The 22,145-nt window shown below is 38.4% G+C and overlaps 1 protein-coding gene across 1 annotated transcript in view; it reads right to left on the bottom strand.

Annotated features, from left to right (window-relative positions):
- The window catches only part of CEP76 (centrosomal protein 76), a 1,583,298-nt gene that overhangs the window by 1,206,514 nt on the left and 354,639 nt on the right, over positions 1-22,145 (bottom strand). The window contains exon 5 of the mRNA XM_044067192.1: positions 3,748-3,933. Within this exon, the coding sequence (XP_043923127.1) occupies positions 3,748-3,933 (186 nt within the window). The remainder of the gene's footprint in view (positions 1-3,747; positions 3,934-22,145) is intronic.

A 22,145-nucleotide genomic window follows, 5' to 3' on the forward strand; every position in this document is an offset into this window, starting at 1 on the left:
GCAACTCCTTACAATCAATACCTACTGCCAGAGCATCAACCTTAGATTTCAATTGTGAAAGGAGATAATTTTGGTATTTCAACATGTGAAACTGGCAATTCAGAGCCCTCATAGCAAGAGTGGAAGAAGTATAGACTTTCTTGCCCCATCTATCCAAGGCCCTAGCCTCCTTGTCTGCAGGAACCGGATTCTTAACAACAGAAGCCTTAACACCTTTAGGCCCATGGCTAACAGTTTCTGGGTCTGCCCTAGGACTCTTAAAAGATACTTATGAGCTTCAGGCACCCTGTAATACCTATCCGCTTAACAGGAGCAGGAGGCAAAGAATCAGGATTAAGAGAAGCTTCCATAAAACATCTTCCACTACATCCAAAACAGGAGGTATAGCCAAAGGCCTATGCTGGGGTAACAACAGAAATTCCTAAGCCTTTTCTGGAATCAGAGAAGTCCTGACCTTCCCACTTAAAATGCTCCTCATGGAATGAAGAGTTTCTGAAAAGAAAAATCCTCAGGAGGAGTAGCAGAAGGAGTAGAATCATCCACATCAGAATCAGAATAAGGAGAGTACTCCTGCAAAGTCTTCAGTCAAGACTCTGAAACATCTGAAGCCTGCTCAAAACCCCCCAGCTCAGGCTCTACCCTAGGCCTCTTATCAGGAGGGGGCATAGAACCCCTAATCAAAGTAATCAAATCTTCAGCCATTTTAAGCATATGCTTCTTGGGCACAGTACCTGAAGAGCTAGGGGTAACACTAACTGAAGCTAAACCAGGCCTGCCCCTGGGGGAAGTCTTTGAAACAGAATGAGAGGGCCTAGCCACCTTAGGAAGGGAGGGGAGTATAGAAACATGAGAAGCCCCCTCAGCCTGACTAGTCTCCGAGAGGCCACATCTTGTAATAACAAGGTCTCCCCCTGGGAACACAAAGAAACCTCCGGTGGAGCCACCGGCTCCACCGACACCTCTAAAGAACCGGCGTCTGGTACAGACGGTTCTTCTAGCCTAGGCTTAACTGCCTTGTCCTTGTGCTTCTTTGAAGAAGCGGGCGTCGGAGCATCCGACGGCATTTTATAGTTACACCGCTTCCAAAGACTAACCTCGCACAATCCAACCTTCTCTTTATAGTGCGTTTTTAAATCTAGCACAGAGCAACAGCCAACAAACGTCGTGCTCAGGCCCTAAGCAAGGAATACACAAAGTATGATAATCTTGTATCTGTTTCCCACAAGAAATGCAATTATTAACTTTTTCTGACATCCGTAAAATGACTGAGGCAGATGAGGCAAAGAAAATAAAATATTTAGCCAACTTTGAACTCGGTCTGAAACTTCTAAAAAAAATCTCAGAGGCCAACCCGGCTTGCACAACACTGCTTCTGCATCGGACCATGCGGCAAAAGACTGAGGATATGGCGTCGGTCATGCATTTGTACCCTGGCGTCCTGACGTCAGTTAAATGCGCCCTGACCGACGTCAGCCTTATACTTTGATATTCGGGCCGACCGAGGACAGCGGACTACCCAAGTGTAAGGACTGCAGCAATGTGAGATGAAGAACATCAGTTAAATCTTTCACAAGAAACACAAGATTACTGATAAACTATGTAGAGAATAAAGACAAAGTGTGTGACATAAACTAAACATTACGATTTGACCTGTGCACAGGAGGAAGAAAATGTTTACATATCTACAGCTGAGTAACAATAATGTGGAAATCGGAGACTGCATCAGTCCCATCTACAGTATGCAGGCTACACTGCCTTTGTCCAAAGTGTACCATAGAAGAACTATAAGATTGTTAATGTGAGTGCAATAAGCACATTGTGAAATTTAAAATGCTAGATAAAGTGAGTACCTTAACAAATAAAAAAAAAACACAATGTGATGTGTCACTTAAAAACTAATGGGTTGCAGATATCATTCAACCAACTACTTAATATAGAGGATTCTGCTGATAACTAAGAGCTTGGCAACTTAACACAAACAGAATGAAACAAAGCAACAAAATAAACTGTCCACTGAAATTTTAATATGTGAAATATAAAACAAATCCAACAGTAAAATCAATGCATTAGAAAAGAACACCACCTTTTGAAAATGTAGATCTGAATGAACTAAAAGAACTTAATGAGTAGTCTGTAGCCTAGACAGGAAGAGAACTCTGCATGGAATCCAGAAAAACAAAACTAGTAGCATCAAAATGTTTAATCCAGACCTTGGGAATCCCTAACAATTTACTGTCAGTCACTAAAAAGAGACAAACAGCAATATGAGTACACAAGAAGTCCTTCAGGTGGTGATGTCCCTGATCACATAAGGATGTGAAGGTCATCAATCTGATCTTGAATGCAGTCTATTATACAAATGGGCAGTCTGTGCCTTATGCTATATTATTCGGAATAAAAAAGTACCAGAGTGTAACCAAGTTGCAGTGTTATACATCAGGAAGTAGAGCTGTTCACCCTCAAGTATCCCTAGACATAAAGAAGTCATCATAAATGACATATAGATAACATAGAACAAGTTATTAAAGACAAAGTTTCTAACAATCTTAACGTGATATACTTCAACTAAACTATGAACTTAATCATGTCATATTTAAATTTCAAAAAACATTATCGAAAGCAGGAAAGTCTTACGTAAAAATATGCTAGTAAAAATGAAATGTCACATTGTTCTGTTCAGTTACAGCAGAATGTGACCAGTAACTTCAGATAATTGAAATGAAGAGGTAAAATCATTACTGCTAAAAATGCATTCAGTAATTGACAGCAATGGCTAAAAGGTCAATAACTGCAGTATTTTCAAGTGCATCTGCAGGAGTTTTATTAGCATGAAGAAGGAAATTTAGTGCTATAGCTCACTGAGATATAATGGCTCTTTTACTGTAATAAACTAAAACATGTTACACACTCAACTGGAGGGCAGTGCTATATTGCCAACTTCATCACGTTTGAACTTCCAGTTTTGGCAAATTGGCACAGTACTAGTAATGATAGCTTCTTAAAAACTACTCATGTAGAAGCCGTCTCCCTTTGCAGGTTGCGTCAGTTCAAATGACAACTTCCCTTCTTTGTCTTTCAGCATCAGCATATGCAGAACATAACCAAGAGGAATTCTCTTTGAGACTCAGAAGCTAGAGAAATGGAGTACACGCGTGTAATAATCTTAGTTTTCTTCACATATTAACTCTGGGCAATGGAAAGCTTCAGCTATCATGGAGGGTACAGATGCTGAATTGTTTAAACTAGACAAAAAAAGCAGATTGAGTTGCAGACCTACTAAACATTTTGAAAATGCAGTTCTAACAAGGAAGGAAACTAGGCAAAAAGTTGGCATAACTGGATGATACAGATAAAATAAGATGTGAAACAGATGCTAAGAGGTAGAAATTGCTGACACAAATGGCAGGTAAATACTAATGAAGGATGAAAACAAAGGTGACACATGATAAGAAAGGAAGACCAATGCAGTTACATGAGTTAATTGCTTTTTGAATGGATTGGAAGGGGAAAAGCCTTCTTCCAGCAGTACTAGTTATACATTCATGCATGTTAAATGTAATTCATTACATTAAGCAGTTGAGTACATTAAGATCACTTGATTTCTTCCTGCACAATATCAGTGTGAAAGAAAAAGAAAACACTGGCATTATAAAGAGTTAATCAAGATGAAATAAATGATCTATAAAAAAGAATGTGAAAATTAAACCTTAACAGAACATATTGTGGAACTCAGTTTAAATAGCTTACCTACGCCTAGCAGTTCCACTGCAGTACTAATTTTTCCATCTGGGGAACTCAAGACAGATCGCCATTCTAAAAAATGGGATGCTAGGAGAGTAGTTTCACCAGACGGGTCATGCTTGATCAGAACCATGTGTATGGGATCACAAATGGACAACAAAGTGGTTGCATCTGCCATCTTGCTGCCATCACCTAAAAAAAAAATGCAATAAAATTATACTACAAATTCTGGTTCTTAAAAAGTTCAAAAAAGGTTTTCATTTTTAAATATAAAAGTTTGTAATCTAAACAAAATTTTACATTATTAATGTACACAAATGCTTAACAGTTCAAAGTCCACAGTTATGACAATGGGTACCCTTCTAGGATTAGAAAATACTCATGACATAAAAATAAAGGACCCCTACTGTAAAAACCTTCAAGCAGTTGACATTCAAAAGTTCTTGGTAAGACCAGCAATAAAGTTTTAATATGACACAAACCATAATCCAAAAGGCTTTGAATCAATTATGAATATCTTACAAACCATCAGATCTGTTAACTGCAAATAAAAGAACTATAGCATTCAGTGTGTCTGTACCCTGTGTTATACATGTTATCAACAATCTCACTAAACCCACTCACATAATACATTGCTTCTATAGACTAAGAAAAATAAAATAAAATATTCAAGTTCACCACACTTGCCCTTGACAATGTACATTGCTGTACTTCAGTGAAATGTTAAATGGATGGCAATCATAGCTAGTGCTCATTATTTACTAAGTTCATTGACATTTAAAACTTCTAGATACAGTTAAATCACTCAAATAATTATAATCTATTAGATAGCCAGCAATACATTAAAACTCTAAAAGCATTTATTCTCAAAATTTCAAACTACAAGAATAATAAATTATAGCACTGTTTTAAAAAATAATCAAACATTAAAATTCTTAAATAAAGCCTCAGATATAGATGGTTTAATTCCAGACTTTGTAAATTACTTCCACAAAAATGTATAAGTTTATTTCTTAATACTTTAAATTTAGTTCAGTCAAATTCTACAGTTCCTCCATCTTGGCAACATTCTCTAATAGCACCTATACTCCAAAATAATGATTTCTTTGTTCTGCATATAGGCCTATTTCTTTATTAAATGTGGATTATAAAACTTGCATATCTGTGTCTTAGTAGATAGGTTAAAATATTTATTCCTAGGTTGATTAATAAAGATCAGACGGGATTCATTCCTAAAAGCAAGCACAAGACATCAAAAATGTATAACAATTATAGATTTAGCAACTAAGGATAAAAAAGGTTAGCTTTAACAAGTCTAGACACAGAAAAAAATATTTGACACAATGTGCTACACTTTTTTTCTCAAAGCTCTAGAATAGTTTGGCTTTTCTCAAAAATTTAGATCTTCAACTAAAATCAATCAAGACAATGACACATGCTTTACAATATCTGAGTCATTCCACATAATGAAAGGTAGCAAACAAGATTGTCCTTTCTCCTATCTTCTTTGCTCTGGGAACTGAAATTATTTATATTATTAGATCTAACAATAATATTAAATATTTTTTATTCAGGAAAAAATACTTATCAAATATTATGTTGTTTGCTGATTATATCTTATTAACAGTTACTAAACTGATATTAACTATTTCAGAATTAAATAAAACTATTGCATTCTTTGAAAACAATTCTTGTCTTCATTTTAATAATAATAAAACTAAAGTTACTGTTTAGTAATAACTCCCCATAGAGCCTACTAAACGCCTGCTCCTAACTTCACTACATCCTCTCCTTTTCTATTTACCTAACACAAACCTAATCCATCCCTTATGATCATTCAATTTCTCTCTCTTGACTCCTAGCATGTATATAACGCAACTATCAAGTAATCACTGATGCCTATTTCTAGACAATTGATTCTCATTGCTCTGAATGTAAAAACCTGCAACCTTTGTCTCATTGCATGTATAATGACAATTTATTCTTTTACTATACCTGTTTTATATGAATTCATACATGTATTTTACCTTTGCAGTTGGCATTTTTTGTAACCTCTAATTGTGTTTCTTATGGAGCTTTTCTCCCCGGACCCCCACTGAAAATGGGCACATTCTGGTCCAGTGGACTTTCCCGGTAATCAAACTGAAATAAATAAATAAACTCCTCTGCTAAACTTCTGGAGCATTATTTTGATACAATGTTTCTGATGACATAGATAATCTTTGAATGATATGGGGGGAATTCTGGAAACATTAGACATGTAAATGTGGTCATATATTAACAGAAATAAACTAATTCAGAACTAGAACAATCAAATCTAAAACTTCAAAGAAAGACTTCAACTTATCAAAATGGTATTACTACCTAAAATATTATACATTACCTTCCACTACTGCCCTTTCACTTTCTAAATCTTAATTAAAAAAAGTTTAATATTACTTTAAAAATGTTATGGCCATCTAAAAAATAGAACTGATTATAAACATCACATTACAGACTAGGATAAAGGAGGAATACATTTTCCAAATCCAGAAACGTATGTTAAATCAACTTCTTTGATTGTACTAGTACTATGATTTGATGAAAATTATCAGTCCATTTGGAATACATTACATCAATCTTTGTTCAAATAAAAAACAAAACTATCGTATTGTTCAAATAATTTAAAGGAGAACTATTTATGGTTTGTCTTTTGTAACGATATACAATATAATATTTATTCTCCAACATCTTCTACTTATGTTAAATCAATACTGAAACTAACAGGATAACGTATCTTTTCTAATATGGTAATTAAAGAATGGTTTAATCTATTAATTCCCTTTCAATTTTCCAAAAGACTACTACTGAACTTCAACAAAACAATACTTCAACAAAATAATATTTAATAATTGGGAATCCCGTGTTGTTTTTTTTTTTGTTGGCATGGTTTAATTGTTTTAATAATGGGTCCTTAAAGTCCAAAGCATACATTCGGTTTGAATTCTGCTTGGACCAAATGATTGGAATGAGATGCAATCTTTAAGATCCTATGCACTGAATAATGTTAAGATAATTTCACAATCAAATTATAATATTTCAAGTCTAATTATTTTGCTTAATTGTTTTAAGAATAAAACACATTCTTCTGTCCTCTCATCTATACAAAATTTTAATACAACATAAATAAAACTTGAATATTAATATTTAGAAACACTTATTACAAGACAGCTTTGATGACTATTCTTATGACAGCATGTTAATACTAAATTCAGTTGATGAATTTCTGTAGTTCTAATTTAGGAAATACTCACCTGGAAATGTTTGCACAGAACCTGTTTTACACCTTAAATAATCTCAAAAGTGTGTAAAAAAGGCAATTCAAGCAGGTGGGGATGTAATGAAATATGTCTTGCAGATTGGAAACAGATTGCTCAAATCACTCTTCTTACTGGAATATAATTAATACTTTCCTGCAAAGGACAGATACATTTTCACTTTCAAGTGACTTAATTTTTTTTCAAATCTCTGATTCCGACCTTCATGCAAAAAATTAATACCTTTTACATACTATCTTAGTAGTAGACCATTACAAGAAAAAGAAAATCTCCTGTCTATCCAAAGTTTGAAGAATTTGTCATTCAACTCAAGACTGTACCTATTTAAAGCTTCTTAAATTTAAAAAAAATAAGATCTTCTTCCATGATAGTCTCCGGTTCCTGGACAAAATCCATTAGTCACTAGAAACTATGCACTTATCAAATGTTGACATTTTATCATCATCTTTCGGCTTTTCCCGTTAGGGGTCGCACAGCGGATCAACTCTTTCCATTTCTTCCTATCCTCTGCATCTTGCTCTGTCACACCAACCGCCTGCATGTCCTCTCTCACCACGTCCATAAACCTCATCTTAGGCCTTCCTCTTTTTCCTCTTACCTGGCAGCTCCATCCTTAGCATCTTTTTCCCAATATACCCATCATCCCTCCTCAGCACATGTCCAAACGAATGTAATCTCGTCTCTCTTGCTTTGTCTCCAAACTGTCCAACATGAGCTGACCCTCTAATATACTGATTCCTAAGCCTATCCATCATAGTCACACCGAGTGCAAATCTTAACATCTTTAACTCTGCCACATCCAGCTCTGACTCCTGCCTTTTTGTCAGTGCCACTCTCTCCAACCCATATAACATAGCTGGTCTCACTACCCTCTTGTAGACCTTCCCTTTCACTCTTACTGGTACCAGTCTGTCACAAATCACTCCTGACACTCTTCTCCACCCATTCCACCCTGTCTGTACTCTCTTCTTCACCTCTCTTCCACATTCACCATTACTCTGAACTGTTGAGCCCAAGTACTTAAACTCGTCCACCTTTACCAACTCTACTCTCTGCATCCTCACCATTCCTCTATCCTCCCTCTCATTTACACACATATATTCTGTCTTAGCCCTGCTGACCTTCATTCCTCTGCTCTCTAGAGCATATCTCCACCTCTCCAGAGTCTCCTCAACCTGATTCATCTGCAAACATCATAGTCCACGGGGCCTCCTGTCTGATCTCATCTGTCAACCTGTCCATCACCACTGCAAATAAGAAAGGACACAGAGCTGATCCTTGATGTAATCCCACCTCCACCTTAAATGGATCTGTCACTCCCACTGCAGTCCCCACCACTGTCACACTACCTTTGTACATATCCTGTACCACTCTTACATACTTCTCTGCCACTCCCGACTTCCTCATACAATACCACAACTCTTCTCTAGGCACCCTGTCATATGCTTTCTCCAAGTCTACAAAGATACAATGCAACTCCTTCTGACCTTCTCTGTATTTCTCCAACACTCTCAGAGCAAACATTGCATCTGTAGTGCTCTTTCCTGGCATGAAACCATACTGCTGATCACTAATCATCACCTCCCTTCTTAACCTAGCTTCTACTAATCTTTCCCATAACTTCAAAATGTGACTGATCAGTTTTATCCTTCTGTAGTTACTGCAGCTCTGCACATCACCCTTATTCTTAAAGATAGGTACCAAAACACTTTTTCTCCACTCCTCAGGCATCCTCTGACTTTCTAAAATTTCATTAAACAATCTAGTTAAAAATTCCACTGCCATTTCTCCTAAGCACCTCCATGCTTCCATTGGTATGTCATCTGCCTTTCCATTCTTCATCCTCTTCATAGTTGTCCTTACTTCCTCCTTGCTAATCTGTTTCACTTCCTGATTCACTATCCCCACATCATCCAACCTTCTCTCTCTCTCATTCTCTTCATTCATCAGCCTCTCAAAATACTCTTTCCATCTACTCAACACACTCTACTCTCTTGTGAGCACCTTTCCCTCACTATCCTTTATCACCCTTACTTGCTGCACATCTTTCCCAGCTCTGTCCCTCTGTCTAGCCAATCGCTACAGGTCCTTTTCTCCCTCTTTAGTGTCCAATCTCTCATACAACTCTCCATACGCCTTATCCTTAGCTTTCGCCACCTCTCTCTTTGCCATGCGCCTCATCTCCTTATACTCATGTCTACTTTCTTCATCTGTTTGACAATCCCACTTCTTCTTCGCCAGCCTCTTCCTCTGTATACTCTCCTGTACTTCCTCATTCCACCACCAGGTCTCCTTGTCCTCCTTCCTCTGTCCAGATGTCACACCAAGCACCTTTCTAGCAGTCTCCCTTACTAGTTCTGCTGTAGTTGCTGTAGTTGCCCAGCTATTCGGTAACTCTCCACTGCCTCCCAGTGCCTGTCTTAACTCTTCCCTAAACTCCACTTCACAATCACCCTTTTTTAACTTCCACCATTTAATCCTTGGCCCTGCTTTCACACTCCTCCTCCTCTTCTTGATCACCAAAGTCATCCTACAGACCACCATTCTATGCTGCTTAACTACACTTTCCCCTGCCACCACTTTACAGTCTCCAATCTCCTTCAGACTGGCCCTCCTACATAGGATGTAATCCACCTGTGTGCATCTTCCTCCACTCTTGTACGTCACCCTATGCTCCTCCCTCTTCTTAAAATACGTATTCACCACAGCCATGTCCATCCTTTTCGCAAAAATCACACTCGTCTGACCTTCTGCATTCCTCTCCTTAACACCATACCTACCCATCACTTCCTCATCCCTTCTGTTCACTTCACCAACATGCCCATTAAAGTCCGCTCCAATCACTAGTCTCTCACCCTTGGGTACACTTCACCACAACTTCATCCAACTCACTCCAAAATTTCTCTTTCTCATCCATCACACACCTAACTTGTGGAGCATATGCACTAACAACATTCATCATTACACCATCAATTTTGAGCTTCATAAACATCACTCTGTCAGACACTCTCTTCACGTCTAAAACACTCTTGGCATATTTTTCCTTTAGTATAACCCCTATCCCATTTCTCCTGCCATCCACACCATGATAGAACAATTTGAACCAGTTTCCTAAACACCTGGCCTTACTTCCCTTCCATCTGGTCTCTTGCACACACAATATATCAACCTTCCTTCTCTCCATCATATCAGCTAGCTCTCTTCCTATACCAGTCATACTGCCAACACTCAAAGTTCCTACCCTCACTGCTACACTCCTAATCTTCCTCCTCTCTTCCTGCCTTCGCCCTCCTCTTCTCCTTCGGCCAACAGTAGCCCAATTTTCGCCAGCACCCTGTTGGCTAACAGTACTGGTGGCGGTCGTTGTTAACCCGGGCCTCGACTGATCCGGCATGGAAATATGAAATTTTTGCGCCTTAATTGTATGCAAATTTGTATATATTTTGTATTTATTGTACATAGTCATTTGAATTTGTTCTATAACATTAGAAAAACATTTTTAAGATAGAGGAGGAACACTTTTGATTTTGTTATTGTTTATTATATATTTTATTCATCAATAAAAAACTGAAGTAAAACTTCTAAGTTGTCAGCACTGTCCTAGCTGTCTAGATGATCATAAATGGTCAACTAAACAGCTGATGACCAAATGCATACATGACATTTTGCAGGAAATCTATATATCTGTTAACAGCAGATAACTACAGTATTCAATGTACCTGTCCCATGCTTTGAAGATGTGCTGCCAAGAATCCCTCTAAACCTCTCACATAATATGAATTATAAAAATAAAGCATTCAGGCTAACCTCACTTAAAATGTCAAACATTTGCTATTTAAAATTGTGAACAAATGCCGGTTTACATCTCTATCTGGAACAAGCCTTGTTCATAACTGAAAAGGGTCTTTAGACTAGTTGCCATATGCATATACATAAATAAAACTTTGTTGAGTTAATCAGACTCAAAACCAGGAACTTGAAATGCTGACAAAATTAACATCAATTTAGTGGCATAAACTGTTCATAAAAAAGTAAAATTTTAAAAACTAAATCACAGCAAAAAATGAAATAATAAGAAACAAGATTGGACCACTGGAGCTACAATGATATGTGTTGCTGATTCAAAGCGTTTGGGGCAGCATATAACTGCACTCAAGTTCTACACACTCACCTAAGGCTGATTTTTTTCTAAGTGTGCAAGCTCTGAATTACTTACACAATGGCAATCACCTGATGTGAAATTAAGGAAAAATGCAGTTTAAAAATAACTTCATGTTCAAGAATTAATAACATAAAAAAAAGTTTGTTGCCATGATTTTTATCAAGTAAGTTATTTACTAAACAGCAAGCCAATATTAATATGCGTCACTACAGAGCACAAGTTATAAAATTATGCAACAGTAATTCAGCCATTACTGTCTAATGTGAGTATACATGTTAGGCAAATTCAAAACACTCAGCAAGTATTTAACAATAAGTGATAACATTATATTACTATCTTGTCGCCAAACCAAATCACACTGGCACATGCATGCTAACATTACATTACTATCCTGCTGCATGTAATATGTAGAGGAAAACATAAAAAAGTCTGCAGACAAAATTAGACATACCACTCCTAGGTAGTGAAATAAGCATCATGATAAGTGAGCTCCACTGGCACAGAGGATTGAAACCCTAACTATGACCCAGGTGGCCAGAATCTGGTTAGAAGATCAGGTGCACAACAGAACTTGCAGGAGAATATGGTTATACTCAAACTGGTGGGGAAGGCAGGCTGAAGCAGTGCGTATACTCTTCATATCCTCTGGGGGGGGGGTGCAACTGCATAGGTGGCCTGGGAGCATGATTTTAACCCATCAAGTCACTATATGTTGGTTATTCTTATAAGCGAATGCATAGTCTCACAATTGTAAGGCATTGTGGGTCCCTACAATGATGCAAGTAGCTTGTTTCCCACACCCAGGAGGTAAGGTTAGGTCATTTAAATGTCTTCACAGTCGGAATGTTAGAGAGTACACTAGCAACCTTCATGGATGAGGCTTCTCAACTCTGTGGTTTTTGGGACTCCCTACCAAGAGTGACAAGCTGGATTGAGTCTAGCTGAGGAAGTCTACATGGCTGGCTAGCACATTGGACAAAAACCACACAAACAAATATTCACCATAAAACAACTGTTTTTTTGTAAGTCAATATGCACCAACATACCATAAAATAAAATGTGTGTGCAGACGACCTTTACAGCATTCAGACTTCCAAAACAGAGAAAGAGAATGTGTGTTTGCTAGTAAACATACTTACTATAAAAGTACAAAGCAGAACTTCAAGGAGTGGTCAATGTACCAGTAAATCATAACATTTGGATTACATCCTAGCTACCTTGTCTTCTTCCAGTCACAGTGATCATCAGTAGCCTTCTATTCTGTTCTGAAGCCTTTAGCTGGTTCCATACCAGTGTTTTACTGAAACTGTTGACTTAATGCAGCTGTAAGCAGCCAGAGGTGGAAGGAGCTTTTTTTGTTTTTGAGTGACTAAGTCCCCAAAGGGAACCGTGACTGTGTGAGCTATTACATAAATGATTAAAGAATTTTGTAATAATCTTAAAAATGAAAGTAAAATTGAAGAGAAAGTGAAATATGTGCATTTACTGATGCTGATCACGGATAATACCTTTCCTACACTGACCACTCCTCAAAAAGAACATTTTTGTGATGAACTTATCATAACAAGTACATGTTTGAATGTAGGAATTACTGCTGCAGTATAATTCATCACAGATGGGAATTAGCCAGAGAAAGACATCTGCCCAGACTTCCAGAGCTTCAGATGTCCCCATAGTAGAGATGGTATCCCTCCCTAGACTTCTATCACAAGAAAATGTAGATGTCTGTGCAGTCACAGACACCTGGTTGAAGGTCTCAGAAACTACCCCAGCCTTTCAAGGCTCCAATACCTTCCACACCTTTAGAGTGCAAAATGAACATGTGAATGCCAAAGAAGGCAGTGTTTCAATCTACATTACAGATAACTTCACCTCCTGTCTAGTTAGACTGAACAACTGGTGACAACAATGCAACAGGTAAAACACACTCTGCACTTTATTAAAACATAGCAGTAGACAAGTTTAGTGCTTTCATCCACCTTGGGACTTCCTCAGAACTACTGCAAATTATAGAACGCTCTACTTGAATAGTCAATCAGTATAACATAATGCAATAAAACAATCCCCATATTAAAGAACCCACTTCTATTACATGTAAATTTCCTCTACTGTTAAACAAAAATCAAACAACTCATGTACATGGAAATGTCTGATTTGCTTAAAATCTATTCCAACAACATATCAACAATCAAGGCTTTTTAAATTCAACACTGAAGTAATAGCACAAGTTTCATTGAGACCTGGGAATACCAAGGCATTTAGCCTAAGTTGCCATAAAAGCTCTCTCACTAACAGATGATCTTTAATGACCCTGCCCCTTACATCTCTTTTCAGCTGTTCAATGACCAGAAACTTGAATACATGTGTTGGACAACTTTTTATATGCCTAAATAAAGCACTAGTATCCTTTTCTTTAATGACCTCCCTCACATGTTCATATATCCTATCTTTTACCTTTCTAATGGTTTTCTCAATGTAAAAGGCAGGGCACATTTGGCAGCAGGCCACATAAATAGCCCAGTTGGTATTACAATTATATTTCCCTCTGATTTTGATAGTATGACCATTGATATAAACTTCCATGCCCACCATCACATGATTACACATTCTACAATGTCCGCACTTGAACATCCCTTTGATGTCTGATCTACAACAGCCACTAACATAAACCTGGTTCCTTCTTTCCATTAAATTTTTAAAACAAGTATTCCTTCTATAAACAATGACAGGTGCATCACCCAAGACATTGTACAACTGAGGATTAGATGAAATAATGAACCAGTTATGCTTTAACATACTCATAATACTGTGAGAATCCAAGGAATAGGTTAAAATACAAGACTTAGAGCAATCTCTGTTACTCCCTTCAAGTCTTGACCTATTCACTACATTTTCCATTGATCTAACATTCATCACTTCACCAATATCAGACTACTGTATTACAACCCCATTCTGGGACAAAAGTGGGGTGTAGACTTTGTGTAACCTCTTACTTACTACTTCTTCCATGATAGGTTTCACAAACATATATGGATATCCACGCTTCAAAAAAAATTTCTACTAATTTGTTACACTCCACTAAAAACACATCATCATATGAAACCATTCTGGCTAGTCGTATCAACTGGCCTTTCCCCACAAATTTTTTTTGGGCCACTGGATGGAAACTATTATAGTGGAGGTAACAATTTGAAAATGTGGGCTTTCGATAAATATTTGATTTAAAATTACCATCTTCCACATCTTTGGTAACAAGTACATCCAAAAATGCCATATTTTCACTACTACATGAATGTACAAATCTAAGGAAGGAGGTAGTGGAATTGATATAATCAATGAATTCCTTCAATTTCTCAATGTCACTATGCCAGATGATAAAAATATCATCCAAAAAAAAGAGTGTAAAATAAAAAATCCTCTTTATAAACATAATTAAATATAAAATACTTCTCCCAATAAGATAAGATCAGGTTGGCAAAACTGGGGTCAAAAGCTATTAACAAGTAGGCTGAACAACTCCATGGAGTTATTCCAAGTCCAGGTTATGGTGGGGTAAGACCCCCATTCAAGTCATAGAGTTATAGATCCCCCTCTATGTGTCAACACGCCCACAAAGTATACTTGACCAAACTGGAAGTTATCCAAATTTTATCAAACACATTGGTTATGGGGGATTTCAATTAACCCACCATCAACTGGGAAACCTACACTAGCCTTAATTCACTAGTGCAAAAGTTCCTTGACGTTATTAATTCAAATGCCCTGGAACTAATTGTCCATACCCCGACAGAGGGAACAAACATTCTGGATCTGGTCCTTACCAACATGTCAAACAGATGCACTGCCACAACTGTCAGACCTTCGGTGGTTAAAACTGACCACAGATCAATCACCTTTGAGCTATGAATAACACCAGAACTCACAAAGGGTGAAATCAGACTAAAAAACTTCACCAAGGCAAACTATACCCTCCTAGGTGAAGGTATAAATGCATTCTAAGCCCCACCACAAGCTGGAGTGGTAACTACACTGAGGCTTACACTAAAGCTCTGTACAATCACGTGTATAAGTGTATAAACTCAGCCGCACCAGAAAGAATCAAAGGCAGAGCTCAAAGTAAAAACAAGCTGCCATGGTGGACATCCAGCATCAACAAACTTTACAACAAATACAAAATGTTGCTGTCCAAGAAAACAAATGCAAGACACCAACACCCACAACAGGCAAATAAGACAACTTGTCAAATCCTCCAAGGGCTCCTTTGAGAGAAACTTAGCAAGTACAGCCAAGGATAACTATAAGGACTTTAAATGCCAATACATAACCTAAAGTGTAGGACCCAAGCATGTGCAGAACTAGTGGCAAAAGTTATCATACTCACTGACCCCACAGATATAGCAAACCTGCTAATGGACAGATTTGGAGAAAATGTCACTCCCTTATCTCATCCTAACTTACAACAAACCTTCCCCCAAAAACCCACCCCCACCCTACATATCTGAAGAGCAGGTCCTCAAAGCCTTGTCCAAGTCAAAAAACACAGCCTTTATGGGACCAGAAGACATCCCAGGCTGTCTTCTAACAGGCTAAAACATGAACTAGCATCACCACTAAGTACCCTTTTCAATCATAGCCTAACCACAAGCTTTGTTCCTGCAGAATAGAGAACAGCAACAGTTATTCCCCTCCACAGAGGTGGCCTAGCAACAGACCCAGGAAATTACACTCCCATAAGCCTGACCAGCTTCATTTGTAAGGCCATGGAATGCATCATTATGGACCTCATAAATAAAGGCATAAATGACCTCCAAACCTTGGATCCTACCCAATTCAGCTTTATGAAGGGCAAATCCTGCCTGTTAAATCTGGTGGATTTCTTTGAAAATGTGACCAAGGCCACTGACAATAGCAAATCTGTGCACATGGCATACCTTGACCTGGGTTTCGACACAATCCCACATTTAGGCATTACCGATAAATTTAGCAAACTGAATGTTAACCCCTTTGTTGTAAGATGGGTTGTCAACTGGCTCACAAACTGGACACACACTATCAAAGTAGGTGACACCACATCAACCAGAAGACCTGTTATCAGTGAGGTGTTGGGCCCCCTAATGTTTGGTATATACTTCTCAGAAGTTCAGGTCAAAACTAAGGGATTGTAGCTGACCAAGTCTGCAGACGACTGCAAACTAGGTGCAATCACTGAATCCCCAAATGATGTCAGTATACTACACGAGGGTCTCACATAACCAACGACTGGTGTATTAGTCATGGTCTCAAACTGAATGCAAAGAAATGCATCATCATTTCCTTTGGCACAAACAATGCCCCCTCACACTATCAAATCAACAACAATACCCTACGTACCCATGAAGTGGTAGGGGGACCTAGGATCACAAGTTGAGTGCACCCTTAACTTCGACTGCCATATGTCTATGGTAGCAAGGAAAGCTTTCAACGTAGCACACTTGATTAGTAAATGCATCGCCTCAAGAGTAAAAGAAGTTATAACCCCCCTATAACCAAACTTATCCAGCCCATAATTGAGAATAACACCCCATTTGGCATGTAATGTACTAAGCACCTGCAGCAATCAAGGGTTTCCAGCATGTGGCTTTCACAGACTGACTAAATACCCTGTCACTATAGTCCGTATCATATAGACTACTTAGGGTAGACTTATGTTTGGCTTACAGAGCAATCCAAGACCCAAATCTAATGAACTTGCTGCATATCTGTAAATCAAATGGGTCTAGGGCTACTCGTTCCAGGGACCTAAATATGGCCTGCGACTTAAACAGGACATGCTGGAGGGACAGATTTATCTTCCAGTGACTGCTGCATTTTTGGAAAAGGCTACTAATTCATGTGAAACAGAGCACCTCTACGGCGCTGTTCAAGAGGAACCTGGACGAGTGGATGGGGCACTGTAAATTCTTACCAGGGACAGAGGCCACAACCATTCTGGACATGGGCAGTCATCACTAAATGCAATCTTTGGTACTGACTAGCATTTCTATGGTATTACATTAGGATGAAACATCTAGGCTTAAAATGACCTCCAGGTCGATAGCCTGGTAATCTCCTATGATCTTATGATGTTGGTAGGACATCCGACAGAAAAGAGAACAGACTACACCACCATTGTTTTTTTTTTTTTTTTGGATGAAGGAAACTGCAGAGAATGTCCTCAGCATATAGGTTGGTTGTTTTTAGTCTGCATGGGGTTTCTAACACTGGTTTGCCATAACCTCCTACCTCCATAAAGTATTAAGAGAAAGAAAGGGAAAAAGAGAGGGAAGATTACCAACTCCAGGGTTTCCAAAGAAAAACAAAGGAGACAAAGAGTTGAAGTAAGGGAACCTACACTGCAGCAGTGATTTGTAAATTTTCACATCCGTTACGGTGACTTCATCTCATCACAGTTCATCAAAGGAATCACTGTGCTGCAGAATGATTTAACATGCACTGGAAAAATACTCTGTCAGTAAAGACCATGACCCCAGGCCGAGGGTGACCAAGGTAAAATGCTCTGTAAAACTGGCAGTGACAAAACTTTTTCTACTCCTGAAGTAAGAATACAATCTAGAAAAGCAAAGTGGTTGCCTCACAGATACTTTGGGCTCTGACATTCCAAAAGAAAGGTGCCCATTATACTGGTGTCCAGAGAAAAAGAATGGAAGTTGGAGGGTCAATTTCAAGTCTCTCACTGAATCCACTTTTATAGGTTCATAGGTTGGTACTGGGTTATCAGCCCTAGGGCCTATACAAGCCTAGCCATAACAATTCCCTGGCTATTTCTTCCCACAGTATTTACTTCCCTGGACCCCTATCTAGCAGGGCGACTGACGTGATCCCCAGGGTGAATTCTGGCATAAATTGGGGATTAGTTCCTAATGGCAATGTATACACAGAAGCCCATGTAATAGAGGCCATCAGGGCTTGTAGCTCAGATCCAACTTATTTATATGCCCTGAAAGAAGACATTTGTATTTTGCTTGTTGTTGAATATGCAACTTCAGTTGTGACCAGAATTGGGGATATGAGGAGCTTCCTTTTATAGTGGGTAGCAGAGATTCCTATAGTTTAGAGAAAAGGATGGACAAGCAGTAACCAGTACAATGATGATTGGATTTGGAGGCTCAGAGAAGAGGTCCTCATTGATTGCAATTTCTTGGATTACAGGCAGGAGCTTGCCATATCAGCTTTGCAGCTAAAAAAGGATGAAAGATGAGAGTGAGAGTGAGGTCACTTAGTAGTTTGAACAACTGTAAGCCTAAATGAATGTCAAAATATTGACTCCTGAAAGCCAATTAGCTTCTTCAAAGGTTTTACAGTGGTGTTCATTTTTAGAAGAGAGTGACAAAATGGTAAATGTTACTGGTGATGGTTTGAATTGCTGTGGAGTTTCTTTTAGAGGCTAAGGTTTTAATGGTAGATCATATTCTAGCTGAGAAAGGATACCTTAGTGTATGGCTATTCTAGTTGCAAAAGAAAGAAAGAAGAATATTTTCTGGGTCCAGATTAGAAGTGAGTTTATTATTTTGGTGAATATTCAAGATGGAGACTGAATTTGAGACAGGGGTGCAACCAAATACCCTGATAGTCAAAGGAATTGGCATTTTCTGGTGTGTTGTTATCATCATATACTTGCAGAGATTTATAAGTTTTTCTGAGTTTTAGCTAGCTGCAAACAGCATGTTTTTACTTCTGAAGGAGATTGTTTGTTTTTATCCATCAAATTAGTCCAGAAAGTCTGCCTGAAGTTCCTGCTGCAGCAATGTGAGGGTATGACTTGAACAGAACAAGTCCACATCTTCAGTATGAGAGGGAGGTGAGGAAGGTCATAGGGTAGCTTGTTAATGTACATGAAGAATTACGGACAGGCAAGACTTAAATATTGAGAAACTCCCTTTTGAAGGAAGGTTGAAGGAGAAATAGGGGAGTTAAAACAGACAGTGAATTGACGGTTTGAGGGGTAGTTTTGGAACCAAGGGATGGTATCAGAATTGAAAGCTATTTCAAGTAGGTAGTGTAAGAGAGTGGAGTGATCTATTAGATCATATTCTTTGAACAGCCACAGTGTTTTCTTTGACAGGAATTCAACAGGATTGGAAATGGCTGGTTCCAATGAGGTCAGGGTGAGGTTTCCAGTAACAAAGATGGGGTTCCAAATGGGGTATTATCTGGCCTGCTGGTGGAGGGGTCAAATGTAGTCCTTCCTTTCACAAACTGTCCAGCTGTACAAATTACTAATTAAGAGAGATTCCCCTGGTAAACAAACACAAATGACTAAATAAGCACTTTAAATTATTTGTTAAGTCAGTTATTTGCCATACAAGGAAACCTGCTATACTGAAGCTGCTTTAAGCAGAATGCCACTTAAGGCTGACATCCTAGATGCAGGCTTCCTAGATTGATGAAATAAAAACAGCAACTATCAAGGTCCTAGCCTCCAGGCTGTTACCTTCAGGCTTTTGAAATCTGGATGTATTAGTGAGCATCCAAAATCAGTCAGCTTTATGCACCATGTTAGCAAAATTGGGGTTTCCATTTCTCATATGAAGTAGTTGGGAGAAACACTGCTGTTTTGGTCAGAAGGAACTGTCAGAATTTATTTGCCTGCCTTGTTTTACTTTTAACAGCATGTTTTGAAGGGGAAAAAGGTTTCTATTAGACCTGTGTTCCAACCATGGGGAAAGGTATCATTGTCCAGGCTTGTATGCCTGGCTACTCTGTGCAGGACATTTTGATACAGTGACTGAGGGGAAAGGATGCAACTCTGGAGCCTCAGAGTCATCTCAGATTATGGAACATTTACAGCTCCAACCTGTTTAACTGAGACTCTAAGTAATTTTGCTCTAAAGAAATGCAGAATACCTACGGGAGAAGGTTCTGAGGAATGGCCTACTTCTTGGCTATTGCTGCTAGCCTGCAGAGCTATGAATGGATCCTCTATGCCTGGTTATGTACTACATAACTGTGGTGTTTGCATGAAATTATTTTGAGAACTCCTGGATTCAAAACAGTACTGTTAGTTCCAGGGGGTGTCAGGACTGCTGCCACAAATTCTGCAGGTACCACTGGATTTTAGTCATATGAAGTCTGATCGAGTGGACTATGTGAATAGAAACTGGCCTGTACCCTAGGGTTTTCTGCATCTCTCTGGCCATAATGCAGGACCTTGCTGTGTTTTTGAAAAGAGTTTAGTATTTTCTGCATCTCTCTGGCCATAATGCAGGACCTTGCTGTGTTTTTGAAAAGAGTTTAGTATGCAGGCCTTCTCCTGAAGGGAGAAATAACCTGCTCTCCCTGTTGTCTAAGACTGTACTTAGAGAGGTTTTCCTATAGGAAGGGTACAGTCTCAACTTCTGATAATTAACTGAATGACCTGACTAGATAAGCAGGAGCTGAACTAGTGTAGAATCTTGATAAATTCCTACTGAGAAAGTCTGAATCAAACAATACTGATGAATTTACTGCACATTAGCAAGTCAAATAGCAACAGAAATACTTGATCTAGGAATCTAAACCTCTTCTGCAACATCAACAGAATTGTTTGGAGAGACAAGCACATCTCACAGAGGATGCCGCTGCTCTGGAACAGACTCCCCACCCATATGAAACAAAGTTCATCCCTGTCCATATTCAACTGCAACTTTGATCTATGGATGGGAAACTAAAAATGTATCCCAGGACTGTCCCGGTAGAGTAGCAATGGATAAAGGCAGCTAATAAATGCTTTATCTCACACACGAGTCCCCTCAAATTATCTATGGTATAATCCTCATTATTCTCATTAGGGGTAATACATAATTATCAACCATGTGATGAGTAAGGACAGTCTCTAATCAATTGGGAAAGTTAATTTGAGCACAAAAAGGGAAACCGACTAGGCATAAAATGGCCCACAAGGGCAACTACCTAGTACTTACCTATGAACCTATAAACAATCATCTAAACACTAGTGAATATTTTGAAATAATGAAGGTTGTAGAGAAATACTTGTAAGTTTTAAAAAAGAAGCAACGGAACAGGCTAAAATATTAGATAGATATTGAACACATTAATAAAGATGGAGATATTTAAGTTAGGAAGAGAGAAGTGGATGAGATAATAAAAGCATTAGCATGTATACAATTAGTGAGTGCTTTCTGGGTTTCTAAAACAGCTATTAAATGAATGGTACATTGAAAAGAAGATGGAAAACACATTTTTACAGTTTTGGTAGTGCATTGAAGTCTTTCTGGACAAAAAAGCAGGTTAGGAATATCATTATAAAACTGGTGACCAATGGTAAAGCTTAACACCACTTACAAATTACTAGCAAAAGTGTTATGTACGAACCTGTGATAGTGGTAATACAACCACATCTTTATGAGTTTGTTAAAGGAAAGAGTAGGGGTAAGTTATTAGTGGTACCAGCAGAACTAATTGGAGAATGTTTGGCAGCAAGACTGATTTTTATCAAATACCTTAGTAATTTCAAAGCTAATACCCATGAGATAATGTTGAAGACTAGCTAGAAAATTGGTTTGGCAAAATGTTTGAACTGTGTGTGTGTGTGTGTGTGTGTGTGTGTGTGTGTGTGTGTGAGAGAGTGAGTGTGAGTGAGAGAGTGAGTGTGAGTGAGAGAGTGAGTGTACCACTAATAAGCGATAATACCGAAAGTCGACTGAAAGAATATCAACTGCATATGGTCAAAAGCACAGATATAGAAATATCAGTAAGCATTCTCCAAGAAACATCCTTGGCACATGCAACCGTCTGCTTTTTAAAAATTAAACATTTCCTTTTTTTGCAGGAGTTCATGCCCCCACCTCCCACCCAGTCTGTCTTAATTTATATACTAACTCTGAAATTTCACAAACATGGGATAAGTCAAATTCTCCAACCCTTGGATTTGTGCGATCTCGCACAAC

The sequence above is a fragment of the Protopterus annectens genome, chromosome 3.part1 (genome assembly GCF_019279795.1).
Source record: "Protopterus annectens isolate FY-2018-M chromosome 3.part1, PAN1.0, whole genome shotgun sequence".
NCBI classification, from domain to species: Eukaryota; Metazoa; Chordata; order Ceratodontiformes; family Protopteridae; genus Protopterus; species Protopterus annectens.